The sequence below is a fragment of the Meleagris gallopavo genome, chromosome 9 (assembly GCF_905368555.1).
Source record: "Meleagris gallopavo chromosome 9, MGAL_WU_HG_1.1, whole genome shotgun sequence".
Taxonomy (NCBI): domain Eukaryota; kingdom Metazoa; phylum Chordata; class Aves; order Galliformes; family Phasianidae; genus Meleagris; species Meleagris gallopavo.
The window spans coordinates 9,316,101-9,338,920 of record NC_139412.1 but is presented as its reverse complement, the minus strand read 5'-3'; the positions used below and the strand labels follow the sequence as shown (position 1 = coordinate 9,338,920).

Sequence of the window (22,820 nt, the reverse complement as noted above, 5' to 3'; positions counted from 1 at the left end):
CTATTTACTCAATTTAGAAAAAAAAAAAAACAAACACCAAGAAAAGCACAATCACAGAATGTTTTTGTTGTTACAGTAGAAGACAGCAGGATTAAGCTTGTGGATATGGTACATATTTCCCAGGACACTATAAGTAATTTGTCTAAGATTAATCAGAGCCCACGTGCAGTCTTCCTGTTGCACTAAGTTTACTTTGGAAAGTTGTTTAGAAAATTAAATACCATAGTTTCAATGGAAAGATCCCAGGGCAGCCACTCACCTGTCTCCATTGTTACAAAACTGGACTGCGACAACTTTGTCCTAAACAAGGAGGGAAAAAAGTAAGTAAGTGCTTTGTAAGATGAAACACTCATCCAAAAAGATCTCATTGTTGAACTATTTAGCAAATTACACCTTCCTATGTGTGTCCTGTAATACATTACCATACAAATTCATAAGTCACATCCCCTGTTAAAATTTCCCCAAGCAGGCATTTTGTGTTAGACATCAAAAGAGAAAAATCTCAAAGAGGCAGTGAATCCACAGCTTTCCAGAAGAAGCTCAGAGATGCAAAGGATTTCTAGCTCAGCCTCTCCAATACTTGCACATTTAGGAGGAAGAAGCTGCAGCAGCTCTGCTCTTACCTGAACAGATCTTCTGCACAACGCCACAGGGCAAACCCTGCCTGGGAACCCTGCACCTTTAACACTGCACTGTTAACAGGAGTGAGACACTCCCAGAGTCCCAAGGCCTGGTAGGGATAGCACTCAATACAATGGTAAAAGAATGACTTAACTACATACATAAGAGGCTTGCAATTTTTAGATAGAATATTAAAGCAGTTTAAAATACTTTTTCCAACAACAACAGAAAAAGCAAACCTTGGTTTTATTTCCATTTCTTAATTCTTGAGAAACTAGCATTAAATTTTAGACATTTTTAAGAAATCATAATTTTGTTTTGCTTAATACTTGTACTGGCTACGTGCACTTGCTAATCTTTCCTCCCACGAGCATTCCCAGGTCCTGACAACAAGTGTCCAGCTCAGGACTTCTTCAGGGGCAGACTAACAGCAAGTTGAGGTATTAAGCAGAATTCCAAAAATCAAAGGAATTTCAGTTTATTCCAAAGCTGATTTGCTGAACACAGAAGACAAGTTCTTGCTGGTGAGTAAAACATTCGCTAGGTTTACTGACTTGAAGCTCTGAGACAGGACTCACACATGTAAACACAGGACTCATGACTTCCACTGAAGTTCAATTAATCAATTTAGTCCTGAGCCCAAATGCACAAAATATTATTAAAGTAGTTGGCTGGGCTATTACAGTATAAAGATAAATGCTCCAAGCTCTTCATCATTCAGAAGCCTATCAGTGTTGCTGTAAGTTGGCCTTTCTGATACACTGTTTACAAACACAATAAATAATACTATCATCCTCTGTTCTCAGTAACAAGTAAGAAATGAAGACAGATTTCACACTATTTTAGTAATCTTTATCAGATTTCAGTCAAATCAAGACATTCAACAGTTTTAATAGAAACCATCAAGACTTGGAAACCTATAAACTAATGCTGAAGGTTATATAGATATTCAGAATATTTTTAATTTTCATGAGAATCCATCTGCATTACCAGTGAAAGGATACTCTTAAGTTTTCCTTGCTTCCTAAATGATCCAGAGTCTGATGCCATACTCTAGAACTAGAATGAGGTCTGAGGTCTTTTAATTACATGGATTTTTGTCACAAATCAAGTTAAACATTCAAGAACAAATTTAATAGGAATAATAATGTCTTGCATGAAAATTGCTTTAATTCCCCACCCCATCACAGACTCTCTTCAGGAACAAATGAAATAACCCAGTCCCTCCTCCCATTTCCTGGAATAAAGGTTTTCTGAGGGGGAGGCAGGGATAAAATATATAAAATATATAAAATATTCTGCACGCATCTCAGGCTTTAGGGGAATTTTAAAATAAGTATATTACAAACTTCAAGGCATTAAAATACCATGGTGTTGAGAGCCAATCAAACTCTAAAGAGAGAAAACAAGTTTAATAGCATACACAAAACTTAAGTTCTCTAAATAAGGTAGGAAGAAAAAGGAAGATTTCCTTTCTGATTTGTCTCTTACCGTGTGAGATTCCAACTCAGCCATTTTCTCTGGAGACTCTGAGCCCAAATAATATATTCTTATCACATGGTCAGTACTACCTGTTGCAATGAACATGCCACCTAAGACAGACAGTGTTTCTGGTGAGGAGTCATCCAAGGAACAACTAAATTCAATTACTGCTTTATTGTCAAAGAAACAGTTTTAAATAAGTTTTAAACCAAAAATTTCAATGTAATACAAAGACACATCCTGAAAAAATAAGTCAACCCTGACAACTTTTGTTTTAACCTGTACTTTCTCAGACCGTATCAACTTTAACGTAACATTGAGGTCTGCAACATTTTACAGCTGTAGGTCTTTGTGATCAAAGGAAGATAAAATTGCAAGTTACAGCACTCATCAACTAATACTACTGCCTTCCCCCATGCCTTCAGAAATTATCACAGTGCCCTCAGACAGCCTATGCAGAACAGTGAAGGGGAACAATTTGATATCCTCACTGGTCAAACCAAGTATGGAAGCAGATCTATTAGAAGTGCATTAGAGAAATTATTGCTGAACTGGGAGTCAGCGATTAAGTAATTTTCTTGTAATGTTTGTTTGTTCTGTTAATAATATTGCAGAAAAAAAATGGGTGCTCATGTGTGCTTATGGCATTGAAATGGTTTTAGCGAATTTAAGGACTCTAGATTTTAAAAAAGAAATATGTTAAGGGTTGTGTGGCTCTAGAATAGTTCTCAATTTCAGGTAACAAAAATAAATAAGAAGTTACACAATTTTACTAGTAAGAACCACTATTTTTGAGGATTAAGAGCTGTAACAAAGTATGTTATTCAAGCTGATATTTTCAAACACATGCAAAGGAACATAAGGACTTGGTCACTTACAAATCACTCAATAGATTATTTTATACTCTGCTGTTCAGTACTAAGTAGATTACTGAATAGCTGCTCACTAATGAGACAACTCCGTCTCCCTCCTGCACTTCCGGGCCGGTCTGGCCTCCACAGTTCTGCCAAGCAGCACCATGTGCAGCCTGGGCAGCCAGAGGGAAAGAGGGAGGGCAAAAGTGCCCTGAAGGAAACACTGGGAATTACTGAAGCCCAAAAAAGTCTCTAAGTGAGAACTGATCTTTCTAGAATACAGCCAAATCTGGAATTGGCAGAAGAGCCATTTCTAAACAGAAATCACCTGTCTGGAAGATTTCAAGAACTTTCTTTTGAAAAATCTTTACTGAAACTTTTTTCTAAGATGTCAAATTTAAAACAAAGAAACAAGCACATACAAAAAAAAAAAAAAAAAAAGCAGCTTGAAACAGACTGCATGAACAAACTGCATGAAGAGATTCAAACAATCACAGTTTGACAGTGCTGTGATTAACTGAAAAAGGCTTTGATATCATTCGTATTTATAAAGAAGTAATAGCCCTGTCACCGACCAGAGGAATTACAGTTCAGAAAACACTTTCCAGCTAGCTCATATTGCATACATACCAGAACTGAAAGATGAACAAGATATCTGAACACCCGGCCTGGACCTCTCCGCAAATTTCACAGGGCGATCCCTATGTGTGACATCACAGCATTTTTACTCTTCATTACTTTATTCCTGCACTGCAGCTCATGAGGTCAGCACATTCATCCTAAAACTTGTCATTTCATAATTCACACTTATTTTGCTAGAGCTTACTTTCATTTGTTTTCTAATAAAACCACCATTTTCTAAATTGAAAATATTTAACTTATTTATAATTATACTAACCAACTTAAATCTATTTAAAATAGAACTTGGCAAGCCATTTGTACCATAGGATTTATTTCCTATTAAGTGTGGGTTTGGTGACATCTATAAATCCGTGTTCTTCTGATCAAAAGCAATGAAATATCTTTGCTTGTACATTTCACACAAGGATGTGGTCCTAAACACAAAAGCATTAAATTCTTCCACAACACTCCTAACAAAGCACAGCAAAAAGAAAAAATAACCTCCCCTCTGCATTGTAATGCCAAGACTCTGCAACGCGTGTAAGAAAGTGCTCCCTGCCCCACACACTGCTGTTACGTATGGCAGTCACACCATAGTCACCCAGCAGCAAGTATACAGCACGACACATCCCCAAGGAACTTTCTCATTGAGAAGGAACATGCCTTAATTATCCCAGCATTCCTCTCCATTTTAAAATTCCAAATAAATTTGTCTTTCTTTTAAAATAATAATAATAATCTGACAGGCTTACTTAAACTTCATGGTGTTAGCATGCCACTGCCAGAAACAGATTGTTCCATCAGCACCAGTAGAAGTGAGGTATCGTGTTGTGCCTTTTCTTGCTGGAGAGAACTGAAAATAAAGTTTAGAATTCGATCAGCTAATTTCATTCTCCCTCTTACATGCTACAAATTAGTAAATGGACAATGACAGGAATATTTTTCATTAGCATGTTAACTTACTCCTCAGGATTACAGAGAGCAGGAAAGGCACAGACATAGAAAAAGAACTTCCATAAAAATAAAGCCAAGAAAATAGAAACAAAAAACAAACACATTTTGACTAGCAAGCTTAGTTTGGCCACAGAAAATTTAACTCCAAAAGGAAACAAGCTTAGTCCTTCTGACCAGGGCAACAAGATGAGAGAATACGTCTGTAGTTCTCTATGTGCATGACATTTTCCTCAAAAAGTCATAAAGAATTATGATTATTTTCTAAGTTATCAGAACTTTTAAAAAAAGCTTGCTAGGAATGTTATATATACATTGTATATGTATACCATAAATAATATTTTGTTTACATAAATATATGTAACACAAAATCAAGTTGTAAAATATTGCCTTAATAATAAAATAAGTAAATTCCAACAGAGTTAAATTCAGACAAAACTGGAAGTACAGACAAGGGGAAGAGAAATGAGGTTCCCAGTTGCTGCATACACAGCTTTCAAGGATGCCAGCAGTTTCCCCCTGACCCTGCCAGTTCACCTGATGCTCTCAGCTGGGACAAACCTACACTGCCAAACACAATGGAAAGAGAAGTTTTATTCCCATCTGCTAGTACCATTTTATTTCAACAGCTTAAGAAGTGTTATTCCTTACCTGTATAGAAGTAATGGAAGCAGAATGGCCCTGCAGGACTGCGACTGGGGCACAGGTTCGAAGACACCACACTCTGACAATCTTATCACAACTGCCTGCTGCAAGCAGCGTGTTCTCATAGTTAACAGCCATGTCAGAAATCTCAGCCGAGTGTCCTCGCAGCGTTGAGAGCAGGCGCCCATCATCTGTAGCCCAGATTTTGACCAAGCAATCATCTGACCCCTAATGCCAGAAAAAATTTCCAAAGATTATATAAAATAATATACACATTGTGTGTCCATGGTACACATGTGGGCTGTGGATGAACAAGTATCTAAAGCACGTCGAGGTCACGAACTGCCAGATGAACAACTTCAGCAGGATTCCATAGAAACACATCTGAGTTTGGGAATCATTTTGTGATAGCAGGAATTGAGATGTTTGTAAAAAAGAAGATGCTCTTTTGATTTGTACTAATATACACTGCAAATATAACATCTCTCTACCTTCAGTAGTAATCAAGTTTCAGATGAGATGTTTAACTGTGTGTTATTAACAGGCACGTTCATCTATGCGAGCAGGATCAATCCAATACTAAATGTAAGGTGACCATAAGGCTGGAGGAAGCTCAAAGGAAAATGAGAACTTAAGCACGTGAGGCACCTCAGAACCTCTGCCAGGCCCTGAGAGCTGCCAGTCAGCTGTACCATGAGGTTTAATTTTTGTTGATGGAAGAGAGCTGGACCACAAAAAGAGAACACATGGATATCATGTGCAACTGAGAGAATTCAGTTTGGGACAGGATACAATCCAACAGCAGCTTATTGTAAAATTCTTCTACCTCTAATAGCAGCTACATAACTTCACATTCAGTCTGAATATTATAGACAATTTTTAGGCAGTTCACAATACTTGAACTATTCAAACATTAAAAACAATACTTATTTTGACCCTAATTCAAGCAGGCAAAAGAACAGCAGAGTGCTACATTCAAGTCTCAATCCATGTTTCTCCAATGTTCTTCTAGGATTACCACTAAGCACTCAGGCACATCAACACAGTAACACTAAACACAATGTCAACATCATCTGACTTTAAATTACATTTTATTAGCTGCATGTAAGTTCACAGACAAATCAGTTTCAGTACTTCATATAACTGCAGGTGAGAAAGATTTTTTTTTTTTAATGATAGAGATAAAAATGGAAAGGCCCTCACTGTGATCCAGAGTAATGACAATAATAATATCTCTATTTGACCAATTCATAATTAGTGGGAAAGCTAGCAAAAAAAAAAAAAAAAAAAAACCAACAACAAAGGTAACAATTAGCCTTCCAGGTAAACTGTGCTAAATAGCTATCAATAAAAGAGCAAAGAAAAGCCAAGACAGAGATTAGTATTCACTCTTTAAAATGCATTACTAGTTATTAATTTTTAAAATCTGTTGGTTTTTGAATACATACAATAAAAAACAAGTGTAGTGTGATAGAAATGTATGGTATATATTATCAAGAATAACTGAAAATGGTATTCATATATCCGTGAGAATATATACTGACATATATACTGCTATGAACTCTAGAAAGTACATTTAGCAGAGGCGTAAATTGCAGATGAAGTAACGAGGCTCTTTATTTGTCACCACGTTTTTACTGAAATGTAAGAGGACTGCCAGAATTTCCAAGGTTACCAAAGGTAAAATGTAGTTTAAAAAAAAAAAAAAGTGTTAAGACTGAACTCAAGACTGAGCAAGCAGTATGCACAGTAATTACAAAGTCCAGAATAATTCAGGTGCCATTCAGCAAGAAAGTCGATTAACCAATAAAAATGAGCACACATTTCAAGTGAGAGCTAACAGAGCTGGACTGGAACAGCTCTTCTGTAAGGGCTGGCAAGTAGATAGCTGCTTCAGTCTACCAGAGCCAGAAGCAATTTTAAAACATCAACTCAAGTGAAAGGTGAAAACTAACAAAGAAAAAGATGGATTTTCATATATATCAAATATTTTCTTCCCTTCTTTTTCTGGAGGCTGTTTCTGCATCTCCATGAACAACAAAGAAGCTGATAAGGGATTCAAAAAAGAAGAAAACCAAACTAAGCAAAGCAATCTTCAGAGAAAAGTTAAATTATTAGACTTACTGTAAAAATTCTTCTCCCACTGCGATCAAAGGCTATACAGTAAACAGAAGATAGATGCCCTAATATCCTCTTGTGCATCTTCATCTGTTGGTAGGTGGATGTTGGGAACAAGTGGCTGAAACGTCCACATCCAGTTAACTGCCGTGCAGAAAGAATATTTACTGGAAGAAAAAAATAGTAATAATAAAAATTAAGACCTGGATTGTGTCCAGGATTCAAAGTAAACAAATACTGTGTCAATATAAGATTTGGTAACAACGTTTATCTATAAATCTGCCACCTTATCAGGACATTCTGTACAGTATTCCAAAAAAAATACACAACCACGAAGGAAGAAGTTTTCAAAGCCTATTACAACACACAATACACCTGGTTTCCTAACAAATACTAAAGCAAAATAAAGCGTTTTTATAATCACCAAAAGTTAATCCAAGGGTTCAGATCACAAACAGGCCACAGATACACCCTGGGGTGTATTGAACTTTGAACATTTGCTATTAGTAATATGTAATTCCCATATAACAACCATCACTGATGGTTGATATCATTTGATATATATGAAAATCGATTTACTTGGAAAGGACACTAGATCATATGTCAGGATCAAAAGTCTTCTATGTTTTCCATAAAGTCTCTCTCATTACTGGCAGTAGCAGCAACTTCCTTTCATTTTTATCACGATATAAGAACAAGAAATACGCAGCGCTGATGGAAAGAGTTCCAGACAAGAGCATCAAGCACAAAAAAAAAAAACCTTGCAATAACGAATGATACCAATACTGCTACTCCTAGGGGTCCTGACAAAAAGAGGCTGAAACCTCAATGCCCAAAAGCATGAGGTAGAGCCAAACACTGATAGCAGATTCGCTGAAGGTAACTATGAAGCTTTTCACTAGGAAATGAGAGGAGAGACTAAGCATGAAATTGACTGCCAGGGCACACCACTGCAGGAAGATCATCATGGCTGCAGAACACAGAAAGACACTACTTTGATCCAATGCAGAATTTGAGTCAACTCTTGGCATCTAATTTCACCTGTCCTAATTCATACCACTTGAACTTTTGACTTCAGAGTTTTGAGAGTTCTTTCTGAATGCCACTCGAGATACAGCTGCTGGATTGGTGGGTTTGCAGACTGCTTGCAATAGGAGGCTCCCTGCAGATCCCCTTATCTTGTGTACTGCACACTGCAGTAGCCAGGACTTCCCAGGAGCCACAGGAAGCTCTCGAGTGCCTTTCAGCCCTTTATTTTAACAGCCTAATGAACAACTTGACCCATTTTCTTAGTTGTATCATCATACTTTTTACCTGCCTACACAAACACCAGGAAAAAAAAAAAAAAAAGACTATGGAAGATGTTAGAAAATTACAAAGTCAAGAAGCATCCTTTCAAAGAGTTACGAACTGGTTACACACTTCTGTACGCTTATAAGATTGAGGCATTTAAACACAAGCAGAGAGATAAGCAGGGCAGAAAATGAATTGATCCAGGTTTACAGAAGGTATTTTTGTTTCTCAGTTTTGTGCCCTGAAACTTGGGCTATTTTTAATAATTGAATGCAGTAAAAAAGCTACATATTAGAAAAAAGGCACAGTAGCATAAAAGAAGTCTGTGCTTGAAAAAAAAAAAAAAAAAACCAGACTCCCACCATGACCTTATCTTCAGTCAATATTTGCTCTTCATGCAAAAACACATACACAGCAGTACCAAAGAAGTAAAATGCACTAAGCTGAATTAATTTACTATCTGCCTACTATTCAAGCAATACCTGATATTATATAGGAACTGTTATATTACATAGAAACTGCCTCCCTTAGCAAAGTAGAAATGAAGATTTCCCCACCTCTTACAGGAGGGAACAGAGTTCCCTTTGTGATAAATGCAGTAAAATGGTACCTTCTGCTTTGCCTGTGCATTATTTTTATATATTGTTCAGACAAACCAGCTTACAGCTAACTTCTTAAAAACATTACAGTGCCCTTTATCCACCGCCGGAGAGTTGTTAGGGCAAAGCAGAGATGGAGCAACTGAACAACACACTGATTCTGCTTTGCCTTTCAGAGCATTCAAACACACAGTAACAGCCTACCTGCTTTGAAACAATTTCAGATGGCTTTGAACAGTTTTAACCACACACACACGTGAATCAAAATGATGTAACTGTATTTCAATATATTCCCAATAATCACAATACCTTCTGTGCACTGCAGTGTTCTCTTCTGGAAATGTACCACTGCTCTTTGTTGTAACTCACACAAAGGACACACCGTGCACGGGGTGTAACAACAGCCAGGCACAAGTGCATCTTAGAACAAAAAGAAGGAAACTTTCAACACACCTGATTCTCACTGCAAAAAAGCTAAGTGTAAACCAGAAATGTCTATCTCACACACAAAGCCATCACTGAGATCTTAGTCCACCCACACTTCATAAACTCTCACTGCCTTCAAAGGAACTGCAAAGTAGCATTCATACACACGTCAGAAAACAACAACAAACCATGCACAAATCTAGATCTCCTATCTTTTGGTAGGAGATTAATGGGTGTAATACTTAAGTACAGGATAAAGAGCCCTGGGAAATCTGTCTTTAGTACAATAAAGTTATTACACTCAAAGTCTGAAATCATTAAAAAAAAAACTGATTCCCACAGGGAGAATGAGCATAATAGCACACCTAAAAACTTTGAGAAACACATCTAAATAGCTGCAGCACTTTGTGCCATACTAGGCCTGACAGCTGCCAGGTCCACTCTCCTTCCCCTCTATTTACTCTTAAGAAAAGCTTTCAAAACTGTCTTGATGTTACGTGATATTAACAGTGAGCGTATCTAGCCTCCTTTTAAGAAGTGAAGCAACTTTTTTTCTGCAAACAGGACTGCTTTCTCAGATGAAGTTCTGCTCTTCTAGCTGTTAACATGACTGCTACCCATGTGCAGAGATGCCATGAACCTCATTGCCGCTGATAGCCCTTCACCAGCCAAAACATTCCTTACTCACAGCCTTCACGATCTCCAAAACACTCCTTACTGCCACGCAGAACTTGGCACACTCTCCCTTCGGTAAGGAGAGATTGCTGACCTCAGAAATGAATCCAGGTTACGCGATCCTTTTTGCAGCACACTGGTGGGGATGCAGACTCCTGACTCCTTGAGCTAGGGAAAGCCCTGGCTTACAGAAGCACCAACCCGCAGCATTAGCTTGGGGTGCCATGCAGTGAGACACATGCATTTTTCTGCTTCTCACAGCCCTTGGTCCCTGAATACGCACACTTCCAAAAAGATCTGCACTTTAGTGCAAGTACAGGCATCACTGCAGTGAGTGCAGGGGACTCAAACGTGCTGTAAAACAGTAATTTGTAAGTGGCAATCTGTACTGCTAGAGATAACAAGACATCAGGCCTGGAGGCTGGGTACCTCCCAAAGTGTGCAGAAGAGACACATCATGAGCCTGGATTTCACATGGACACTGGGAAACACATGCAGTTGGCTCACACATGCCAAATACCTTCTCAAAGAGCAGACGTGTCACCAAGACAGCCAGACCTGCTAAAAGCACAGAAACAAAGCATTCTGGCTTTCAGAGCTGCCGACTTCATGGAACTTCATTCAGTCCCAAAGCAGAAAACCAGCAAAGAAACAGTCTGAAAGGCCACGCTTATCAACTTCACCATGGTACCCTGCTGGCAGCAAGCTTAAATCTTTATCACAAGAATGGAAACAATATAAGAATACTTATACCCACTATTTCTACACCTGAGTTAACTGTCTGCACAGGTGATTGCACGGTAGTTTAGTTTCATGACTGCACGTGATGCTGGGCACCCATTCCTTCAGCACAACTACTTCCAGCACTTCAGCAAGTACTTCTAGAAACCTCCAGGCTGTCCCTGTCTGACTGCCCCAGGCCGTCCCAAGGTAAGTCAGCACAGCACAAGAATTCACAATCATGCTGAAATATTAAAGAGCCTGCACTTCTTTGTCCAGCGTTTTAAAACAAGGCACAGACACTGCAGCACCACTCACCAAAAAAAAAAAAAAAAAAAAATCCACCCCACTCAATTTGGCAAAAATCCGCACAGAAGAATTTCTGACATCCAATTCAGGAACAGCCATTGGGAACGCCAAAACCAAGCTTCTGTCTCCTGTACACCTTTAGAACAGGACATCTCTGTATTTTTAAGCTTTGTCCACATTTTTCCCTCTAACTGGTAGCTTATATATCTACTCCAAAGAGGACTGCATTCTTCTAGAAACTGGTATTTACAAAAAGGAACTCCTGGCTATAAAGACTCGTTTCCACACAACACTTCTGTATTTCTTAATAGCAGTTTGTGGGAAAATATCAAAAACAAGAAAACATTCTGTTCTCCAAGTCACTGAACAGACACCAAGCAAGTAGCAGAGACCTTTGTCATGATAGCACGACAGTGCTGAAGTGCAATACACCACTATGCTTCATCAATAACACCGAGTATTCCAAAAAGCTCTTACTGAAGTGTTGATCCAGAACCCCTTATGGAAATACAATTTCTACAGAATTGAGGTTATGCAGTCAACCTACAATCCAGCTTATTAGCAGTCCACCAACTTAAGTGCTAATTTTAAAGTAAATTCAGAGCCAGTCTAAAAGAATAAATACAGAGATATGTACAGAAGTAACATTACCAATATATGGAAATAGTTCCTTCTTTTTTAAGTGACACAGTATAGCTCAAATTACCTGGTAAAAGCAGGAAAAGTACTAAGGTAATAGTTAATTATGAACAAGCTCTAGGCAAATGTTTATTTATTTTTCATACAGGAGATCCATATTAACTTCACTCTTCTGTCACTGTGGCTGGAACACCACAGACCTTATGCAAAGTGTGCCACTGGTTTCAACCACAAGCAGCCTTGACTTTGTCACTTTTATGTCTGACAAAGGTTAGTTTTTAGTAAGGAGAGACAATGAGAAAGTACAGAAACATAAACAGAGGAACAGATATTGTAGAAGCAGAATATTGTCACCATGATCCCTGCAACTCCAGAGGAGAAATGGCTGGAAAGGAGAATGGAATCTCCTTAAAAAAAAAAAAAAAAAATTATTTCCAGAGATTAAACAAGGATTGTTTAATTGTCAGGAAAAAGAGGAAAAAAAAAAAAGAAAGAAAGAAACAGTATCCTTGGTATTCTCAGTTTTCTGATTCTCAAGTTAAATTAATCATGCTAGTTGGATGGAGTTCAACAGAAAGAATTCCCATTAGAGATTTCCACTTAACAGATAAGAGAAATGCACATGAGTAAATCCCCTAACAAATCAGGAGAAGTCCATACATCTTCACAAAAACTCACATGGTAATCATAGATAAAATACCCTAATATGAAAAGAAATCAGGACAGACAAGACTTATATTTATGCCTGTAAGAATCAGAATTGTTTGCTGCAAAAATAGTTAATGAAAATTCGGACCATACTAGGAAAAGACGTTTCAGTTTAAGCGAAACAGAGCTCTCTGATGATCAATAAGCTGAATGCATACATACGTCTGAGTTCTATACAAGCTCTTTATCCAACTGAAAGCAAATACAAGTGTTGGTTTGGTGATTACTCCCTTTTATGTAAAAGGATGTTGCAAGTAGTCTGCTTTCTGTCATAATTGAACTAAAATGAATTCCTGAGACACAAAAGTTATCTGGGAACCAGGTGCTTTATTCCAGCTAAAGATCTTGAATGAAAGATTGTCTACATGCTCCTGTGACCATGCCTTTTCAATCATATGGGCATATGCACTTTTTACAAGGGTGTATCATAACAGATCAAAGCCTATTTCTCCCTAAACATGTGTACATATATTATAGAAGGCTGAAGCCAGAAGAGTGCAAAAACAATTATTCAACTGTCAGTGAGGATTGTTTTTTAGATTAATTAATGGTGACATCTCAAAAAAGCCACTAATGAAAACCCAAATTAGCAATTCAGCCAGAAAGAGTTAACTTTAAGATGGAATATTAATAAAAACACAGAGAAGGAAAAACCACCTCATTTACATTTCAAAACTCACCCACGTTTGGTGGTTTCCCATAATTTACAGGTAGTTCGGGAGGCCGGCCTCTGTGAAGAGCTGCAAATGCTGATCCCTTCCATAGTGTGTGTCTGAAATCTGTATGGGAAAGATTAACAGCAGGTTAGAGAAATGATCAGCCAAGTCAGGCCAACTGACCTATTCTTCCCAGAAGCAACAGCATCAAACAGCACTCCCAGCATCCTTGTCTGTCATTTCTCAGCCTCCAGGCTCAACTGCTCTCATGGAAAAATAAGATTCATCTTTTTGAGTAGTTTGTCAGAAGTTTAACTGGGGGAGGTTGTTAAGCTGATTTCTCATTCCTAAGCAATATGACCGTAGATGTTTTTCGCTTGTTTTCGCTTCATTTTGATGAATAGTTTCTAATCTGTTGGTAAGAAAAAAAGAACAAAAAAAGTAGGTGCACTTTGTATTGAAGCAACACTGAATTCTGGTGTGATTTTAGTCTTTTTGGAATCCTAACACCTACAAGATCTCTCCTTACAAACCGTACATCTGAGAATATGCTCACATACATTTTCTCCCTGAAAAGAGGAGAAGGGAAATTTTTTTCAATAAATCTGTTTTCTTGCAATTGGTGGCAATATGCCCTATCTTCAGATACTCTCTGCACCCCTGTGCCCCTCCCCCCAAAAAAGAGCTATTAAAATGAACTGTTTTCTTTAAAGGCACTCCAGCTACACGCGGCCAACTGGCCTCAGAGAGCCTTCTCTCCTGAACAATAGCAATTTTTCTGAGACTGTTCAGAGAGCCTCAGAAATTAGACCTGGACTTCTTCCATTTCTGGCCATCTGGAGGGGAGAAACGAGCTGCCACAGTGAATAAGAACTGAAAGAGAAGGACAGTGCCACAGATTGGTAGATCCATGTATCAGCACCTCGATCTCTGAACATGCCTTGTACAGGGTTACGTGATTCAAAAACAATCCTGAGAGCACCCTCTGATTGCAGTCCAAACTGTGCCACAGAGCATTCCGATGCTGCACCTTAAAAACAGCACTTAAACTTTCCAAAATTGATCAAAATAACTGCAAATGCTAATGGTAAACGGAAGCTTCATACTGAAGCACAACTAAGAGTAAAAAAACCAACAAAAAACCAACCTATAAGTGTCAATTTTAAAAAGGTACACTGTTCCACGCTAGTGAGCGCACACCAAATTGCACAACGTCACAGCACCTTTTTTCCTGAAGGAAAAAATCCCATCATAAGTACAGCAGAATTCTCTTTACAATGAAGTTGTCACTTAAAAAGCACTACACCTCAGCAATTCACCTAGCCTCTATTCCCTAATTTACCCAGAGACCAGCTCCCACCATAGATATGTTCTTTTCCATGTTTTCTTCTAAGATAGGGATGTGAAATGAAGAAATGTTTTGCTGCAAACCTCCTTGCAAATCTGAGGTTCTTCAGTAATAACAAAGCATAGATTCATCTCCCAAACTTTGGATGAGTGATTGCAGACACCACATCCATCAGGTGACATCAAATGGATTAGCAAGAAGCTGCCATCCTGGTTACGCATCTGAGTCTGACTTCACATGCAGAAAATTTAGTGCTCAACTGCCACTGAAACAGGAAGGTCCAGCTCTCCACCCTGACTCTTCTCTCAGGAGGATGCTCCTTTGTCACCTCCAGCACTCTGATCCATGAGCTCATTTAATTCAGTACTTACTACAGCAATACCAAGTTTTGCAACAGTTCAGCTGTGAATCAGCACATCCTACGATCAGACAAGTTCTGGCTCCTACAGGGGAGAAGTGGCAGGGAGGAGGGAAGGGAGGAACCACTCTTTTCAACAAATGGCTCTCAGATCCGCTTAGTTATAACACAAAAGTGTACTTTCAGGAACACTGTCTCAAGCAGAGCAGTTTTCAGAAGGACTAGTCTGGTGTCCTATTCAAGAAGGAAACTATCACCAAAGAATGTCTCACTTTCTCCAACCTTCAAACTGTTGCCCCAAATGCCACCCTACCCTTCAACCTGTCTGTACAGCCAGACAATCCAATAAAGGAACACACCAGCGTGAAAGATAGCCCAGCAAAATATATACTGTGGTAGGTTATTTCAGACACACACACACGTTTATTTGGAAAAATATGGCTATTTTTCAGGTGGGTCAAATCTCTAATCCAGTTCATCACACTGTTGACACAAATACCAGTCCAACAAGCTGGGGAGGAAAAGGAAAAGTAACAAGATAAGGCAATAATAGACACAGAGAAGGCATTCCCAACCAAAGACACAATAACAGGGCCAGCAATAACTGTGTTTTAGCAAGACCACAATAAGTAAGCAGGAGCTGAAAAGCAGAGAAGATAAACCAGGGTTTACACAAACAGATACAGATAACACAATATGGATTGAAATAAAAGGTTTTGTTCCTCAAAACAAAATGCAGACAGACATAAACTGAAAATCTTACCTTTTGCTGCCCTTAACAGAGATTGCCGCCCAACTCCCAGCAAGGTCTGCACACCCAAGACGCTCTGTGGGATTTCCTTGTCTAAAAGCGGTCCGAGTCTCTCACAGATCCTAAGAAGATAATCTGGAGGGATGTGTGCATTGACAGCCACCTAAACATACAGATAACACACGTATCTGAAAATCAGTTCATTTTTGCTTCTGCTAGTATTTATTTTTTTTTAATTCCTATTCAAATATTAAAATTAGTTACTTAAACCATTTCTAAAACGAAGATGGTGAAAGCGTCCTCAAAATTAATTATACCTAAGGTATCTTTTAGTATGTCACAGAATGTGGAATAAGTCAGACTAGAAAAATCAAGGCAGTAACAGCCAGAGTAGTAATTTAGAATGCTCTTTAATAACAAACAAAAGATCCCAGAAACAGCATTCTCAGTGCACTGGTCTGATCAAATGAAGTATTGCCTGGGGGCTTCTCCAGTCTGTTTTACCCTTCAATTCATTCTTCTCACATGCACTGTGTTTTGCTTAGCTGAAAAACCCTTGCCTTACATCACTGTAAGAAGTGCATGTACAAAGCCTGGAAACCCTAAATATTATGCTTAGAGTAATACCCAGTCCTTATTTTCTAATTGCTAGGAATAGTAACTTTAAGACCCACATTTGTCAGCTCCTAATTTGTTATCCCGAGAAAACATTCCTCCTTTTCTGCTTTAGACAGAGACTGTTTTCTATGGGGATATGATAGCTTCCCCAGCAGTCTGCCCAAACTGCAAAGAAGCTTTGCTGCCGTATCTAGAGTGCTCTGTAGCTGCCTGACTCCTACTACACCCACCAGCTGCCAACAAAAATATGCAATATCAGAGACCATTTGGCTCCTTCACCCCAGGACATAGAGCTATGACCACCTCTTTTCTAAGATCAACAACAGCAAGCCCTTCAGCTCCTTGGTACTTGTGATTGAAGACTGAGAAAACAACACTGAACTAGAACTATTTGCAATTGCTGCATCTGTTGCAACATTATGAAGAATAAGATGATACTAAAAGAGCTTTTTTTTAATATATTTTTTATTTTTTGTTTGTTTTCAAACTAATGCCAACTAATATTAAAGCCAACCTGAAAAAGCCAGCACAGCATTCATTGTAAAGAAACAGCAGCAGGCACATGTGTATGCACACACCCACCAGAACACTGCAGCTGTGTCCAGTCGCACCCAATGCTGATGAGGAGCTCTAAGCACTCTCCAGCAATGCAGGTCCCTTCCCAAAGTGCAGGACAAGTTTTTGCACAGCCTGACTACTCAATATAGTCAGTTTCCCCTGGCATCAGCCCTGGTGCTCATCTATCACACTGTGAGCTGTTTCGGCTCCCCAGGCTCAGAGAACATTCAACCCACAGAAGGGAAAGGCACTCTGCAGAGCTGACTGTGATTCAGACAAGTGTCAGAGCTGGTGGAAAGGAGAAAACTACTTCCTTTAACAGCAGAGCATCACCAGACAGGTCTGGCTACTCTGTTCACCTACACCCCCAAGAGAATGCCCCAGAACAGCAGAGGGAGCGGCAGGCAGCAGGAAAGAGGAACAGACAACAACTTCATTGAGGTGTTCTGCCAAAACACTACTGGTTGAGCTGTGTCATCACTGGCGTTATTACCACATGTCATTGGGAAATGGTTGATTCCAATTGGGCAGCAGCAGTGGTGCTACGGGGCCCAGAGCAGTGAGTCATGTTGTACAATGTCATCACCGCAGCGCAGGCAGGATCAGCACCGTCCCACAGATCCACAAGTGAGATTTTAACCAAACAAATCACAGCCTTTTCTAATGACGCATACAAGGTACTATTTAATTGAAATCACTCAAACACTCCCAATCTGAATGGAAACTCTTATAGAAGAGTAAGGGTTCACCATGCAACCTCTCAGGCACTGCGTGCCAAAGATCTGCAAGGCAAAGCAGTCCATGTGAAAGGCAAGCTCCTCCAAAGCCCTGGGCTTTGTAATTCTGCAAGAAATACAAACTACATTAACACAGGCTCACATCATGAATTTTCTTACTATGAGCATTAAGGAATGAACGCCCCATGTGCCACGAATGTCATCCCATGCTGAGCAGTTTCTGCAACCATTCAAACTTTTTTTTCCCCAAAACCATACAGTTTCAAAATGATATCAGTAGCTACCCAATTGTGCAGCCAGTGAAGTTCAGGATGTAGTTATAAATTGCCAATAGTTGGAAACTACATGACATAACAGCAGCCAAAGTGAGATACAAGGATTATGTGAACTCTTCTATTTGTTTGTCATTCTTAGCTATTTGTAAATTATAAATATAATTTATATATATATATATACACACATATACATATAGTAAAAAAGGCTTTGTTATCGTTTGCTAGTCTGCCTTCACTATGTAAGGGAAGGATCTGAAACAAAAGCAATCTAAAGAGAAAATATGCAATGTGTTAAATTCAGAGTACAAAATGCTCTTTTACAGCTCTGATAATTAGTAGCACGTTTCTCAGTCAACAGCTATTAATTCTAGCAGTTATTCAAGCTCAAAAGATTAAAAGAAAGCTGGTAACCAATCCAAAAGCAGAAAAAAACTTTCATTTCAATTTTAGAGTAGAAATCCTCCTCTCTCTGGAAACCTTTCAGAAAAGCCAAACCATTCTCTCAGCGTAACCCAGTGAAACACGTCCCTTTTCACTCAGGAACACGCTGTTTGAAGCCTCGCTGCTATTCTACGTCTGGAGAGAGGTGTTGGATTAAGCCTGGCAGCAGATATCCTACTGTGGAGACAGAGCCTGGCTCCACTTACACAAAGCACACGTTATTCAGCAAGGACTGACTGACTCAGTACATCTATTCAGAAATGGAATGCTACTTGCTTGCATAAAGACTTTTAATGCAGGTTTTTTTGTTGTTGTTTTTGGTTTTTTGGTGTTTTTGTTTTTGTTTTGTTTTTACAGAACAGCGAAGGGAGTGAGCACCAACACATCTGCAGACCTGCCAGCACTCAAAGATCAAAGATGGATGTGCCAGAACCCCGAGCATGTGGCAGCTATCTGCAGATGCCTGGCGGTGATTTGTCCGGGTGGCCGAGACGCTAAGCAGCTCAGGACACAGACATCTGGCTGCTCCCTGCCAGACCAGGAAAGTTGGCGAACCCAGCACGGAGCCAGAGCTAAACCAGCACCAGGGAGCTGCCGGAGCAGCCAGATCTCAGCGCTCAGTTTTATTAGATTGTAAACTTTCCTCAGCAACGTTTAATGTGGAGCATATTGCACAGACTGGGCGCGTATCAAAGTGATCGTTCCCTTTATTAACACGCCCAGCCCATCAGCTCTGCTACCTGCAATCAGAAGCATACCACTCTAAAGAAGAAAGGCTGCGTGGCTCTCTTTCCCCTGTCATTTACACGTTTCTACAAACCATAGCAGCCTAACTGGCCCCTAATCTGTATATTAATATTGTTATTACCAAACAGCTACACAGGCAGACAGCAACAGAACTAAATTCTCCTGGAGATTTTTTTCCATAGTAACTTCCAACTAAAATGCTTAAACTGCAGCCTGGAGCAGAACAAGCAATTTTGTTTTTAGGTTCCCAAAAGAACTTGAAACGAAGCCCCTGTCTCTCACCTCTATATGACAGCTGTACACTGATTTTAAAAATCATCCCAAATTGTAAAGCTCCAAATGCATGGCTGAGAAAAATGAAGCCTCCCAGATCACATTTGCACTCAAAGAAGGACAGAAAAAGGCAAAGCTTAACATCAGCTACAGCCACATTTGGCATCCCACCTCTTTGCCACACAGCAAAATTAAACAGCAGTAAGCATATTATCACCTCCCCAAGTGCATTAGAAAATATCTTTAGAATATTAAAAACTATTTTTGAAAAATAAATAAAAATTAGGGAAAAAAAAGCAAGTAACTAGTAAGACAAGCCAAAAACATGCTAAACAAGGAGCTTTTAAAGGACTGTTTTAAAATAACTCAGAAGAGCTGAAGGCATGCTAAGTGAGAGCCAGTTCTACAGACATACTGAGATAAATTATAAAAATGGTTGTGGCCTTTAGATGCAACAGTCCTATACAGGTGAAAATATCAGAGCATGAGGCTACCAGAGCACCGCAGAAACACTTTCCAATAAAGCAATTTTGCAGGTCTTACAGACCTGAAAACTCAAGTAATCAAGCAAAGCCAGTATGTCCTAAAAACTCCATGTAAACAGCTGCAGGTGAACTTCATCACAACAGCTTGAACTAACATGCAAATATGCTGCTACAGAGATAAGCAGCTGCAAATAAGGAACTATTGCTGAAGTCACGTAAGGGCTAGGAGAAACTCATACCCCTAAACCCGTTTCTGCTCCTGATGTTGGAAGTATTACAACATAATCTCAGACTGCTAAGAAAAGAGTCCTCACTGGGCAGCTAAGACGCAGGCAAGAAGCTTGCTGATCCCCGAAACAAACAAACAAAATCCCCTGGAATTACTGCTAACAGTTTCTCCTCCCAAGAACAGTTCAATAAACACGAAACAAACAAATAAAAAGACAACTAACTCATTGTGATTATTACTTAAAATGAGATGCCCATGTTCCCAGGGTCTGGAACGAGATAGCTGTGAAACACCTCTTCAGGGAAGCCTAGAGAAACATGGCTTCAAAGCACCAACTCCATCTGATGCAAAAGCTGCACAGCAGAGGAAAGGCAGAGAACAACACGGGCCTTGGAAGGCCCCTTCCCACCAGTCCTGGGGCAGGCAGGCAGCTGTGCAGCAGCAGCAGATTTCTAACCTCCAGGCAGCCGCACCATGCTGCTCTCGTTTGCCAAAATAACAATCAATTAAGAATCAATTGACAACTCTATCAAAAAGCAGCAGAAGAGACCAGAGGACCAAGACAGCTGAGCAAGCAGGAAATTACTCAAGACTTCAAATATGGAATCTCAACAAAAGAAAGCTCAGATACTGGACTTTCACAAGATGTCAACAATATGCATATACACAGAAATTCAAAAGCCATTATCCACTCAATTTCCTCAGGGAGAGTGGGTTGGAACTATCATATAGCAGATGACATTTTCCTGAGGTGACAAAACCATACCACCTCCCTGCTGCTAATGCTGGGATTGGCAATACCTATAAATAACGGCACCTCAGATTCACAGCTAGTTTTAAATCAATGCAGATGGACGAGGCAGAAACCCAAAGCCAAATCCCATAAGCTGTTCCATACTAGTGCAGCCATCCACAGATATAAATTCTCCACTCAGATACAGTGTCCAACAACAGCTGAGGTTCTGTTTTTCCTAAAATTAAGCTTACCTTCAGCACAAAGAACAAAACATCCTTTGCCAGAATAGACAGTCCTTCAGGAAGTTCTTGAAAACCAGACCAGTCATTTTTATCAGGAATAAACAAAAATAATTTCCAAAAACTGCCCACTGGAGACTGCTCTGATAATCTAAAGCATCTCAGCTCAACTCGTCTGCTCGGCAGCTGGCTGTACATTAAGCTGCTGTGGTTAATTTAAAATAGAAGTATTAATTGCATGCAAGTTCGACATACCTAAGACCTTCATAATGAAAGTGAGGACCCTCCCCTTTACAAGCATGTCCCAAGACCACCAGCTGCCAATAGCAAATTAAAAACCGCTTGGAGCAGGCAGACCTTTGGAGCACACCTGGAAAATTATCTAGACAGGCAGCCACATGTTGCACATAAAAAGTGCTCCAAAGTGGAAAGAAGCAGGAAACACAAAGGAAACACAAGTGCAGAACACGCTCACGTTCTCTGCGCGGCTTTGCTCACTAGATACGGTACTTACTAGTGTATCTTCAACTATTCTTCTGCCTGAGGTGCCTGACATGTGAAGTGAAAGACTAAGTTCAAATAAGAAAGAAAGAAATCTCTTAACAGAGAGATTTCGGATCTTCACTGAAAGCTTGAGGGAGGTGGGAGTAAACGTTAACTAGATAAAAGCCACCTGATAGGCGATTTGGTTGCTCCATCTTTATCATTTCAGAAAGAACTCAGAGCAATAGCACACTCTACAACAAGAGCATCAACGCATTCCTGCAAAAATACCAGCTCTAGACTAAACAGTCAGACTGAGAATAGAAAAACATCAGCAATTAGGACAATAAATTCATTGTCAGATTTGCGGGAGCAGACTATTGGGCAAGCAAGCAAACAAACCTAACTTCTCTGGGTTTGCAAATCTCTCATTTTGCTCAATTATCTCAGGCCTGCCTGCCCAGTGCAGTTGCAACACAAGGCAAAGATTGTAACTGATTGCCTCTCCGCTTCTCAGTGGTCAAACAAGAGAAATGGATAGAAAAAAACTCCATCCCTGCTTCTAGTGTCAGTAATTATTTTTTTTTGTTCAAGAGGTGAGATAATTAAGTTTAGAGCTTTTTCTTCTCCACAGCCCTAGCTTTGTTCTAAACATTACATTCAGACATCTAGCTAGCACAGAAGTCAAGTAGTTCAGGTTAATATACAATCATATGTATCCAAAAGTCCAAATTCCAGATTCATCAAACTCTAAGCAGAGTGGGAAAAAGGCTTTTCTGCCACATTCTTGACAGTAAAAGCTTCAGCCTGAAGATTAATTGAAGCTCAGCTCATCTCATATAGCATCAACCTGTCTTGCTGTAACAATTAGCTCGTGGTCCTGTTCCTAACTGATTTATCATGTTAACCAGCTAAACAAAACTAGAAAAGAGATGACAAAAAAAAGATAATTGTTGATTAACTTAAAAGAGAAGAAGAAAAATCATAAACTTGGCTCTGATAATTCTATGCACCAAGAAGCAACTTCCCATTAATTCCAAGCCTTACTTTACTCCAATTTGCTTCCTGCTTCTGAAAGTCTTAAAAATATACATCTTCAGCAGTGGCACCTAACACAGAAGAAAAGGTGTTAACACTTTCCTAGCCACACCTCACAGAACGAAGTGGAAAAACATAGACATGATGCAACTGATGAAGCAAAACAGTCTGAAATCAGCTTTCACAC

General features: G+C 39.4%; 1 protein-coding gene across 5 annotated transcripts in view; it reads right to left on the bottom strand.

Moving 5' to 3' along the window:
• The window catches only part of BRWD3 (bromodomain and WD repeat domain containing 3), a 55,219-nt gene that overhangs the window by 30,128 nt on the left and 2,271 nt on the right, over nucleotides 1–22,820 (bottom strand). For 3 of the 5 annotated variants that reach the window (XM_085230722.1, XM_085230719.1, XM_085230721.1), the window contains exons 5-12: nucleotides 15,787–15,937; nucleotides 13,342–13,440; nucleotides 7,299–7,459; nucleotides 5,181–5,402; nucleotides 4,331–4,431; nucleotides 3,588–3,658; nucleotides 2,113–2,213; nucleotides 260–300 (exon numbers count right to left, since the gene is read on the bottom strand). In XM_085230722.1, coding sequence (XP_085086848.1) covers nucleotides 260–300; nucleotides 2,113–2,213; nucleotides 3,588–3,658; nucleotides 4,331–4,431; nucleotides 5,181–5,402; nucleotides 7,299–7,459; nucleotides 13,342–13,440; nucleotides 15,787–15,937 — 947 coding nt within the window. Of the gene's footprint in view, nucleotides 1–259; nucleotides 301–2,112; nucleotides 2,214–3,587; nucleotides 3,659–4,330; nucleotides 4,432–5,180; nucleotides 5,403–7,298; nucleotides 7,460–13,341; nucleotides 13,441–15,786; nucleotides 15,938–21,124; nucleotides 21,603–21,626; nucleotides 22,632–22,820 lie in introns of those variants that run through there. The other 2 variants (XM_085230723.1, XM_085230720.1) reach the window with 2 other exon arrangements.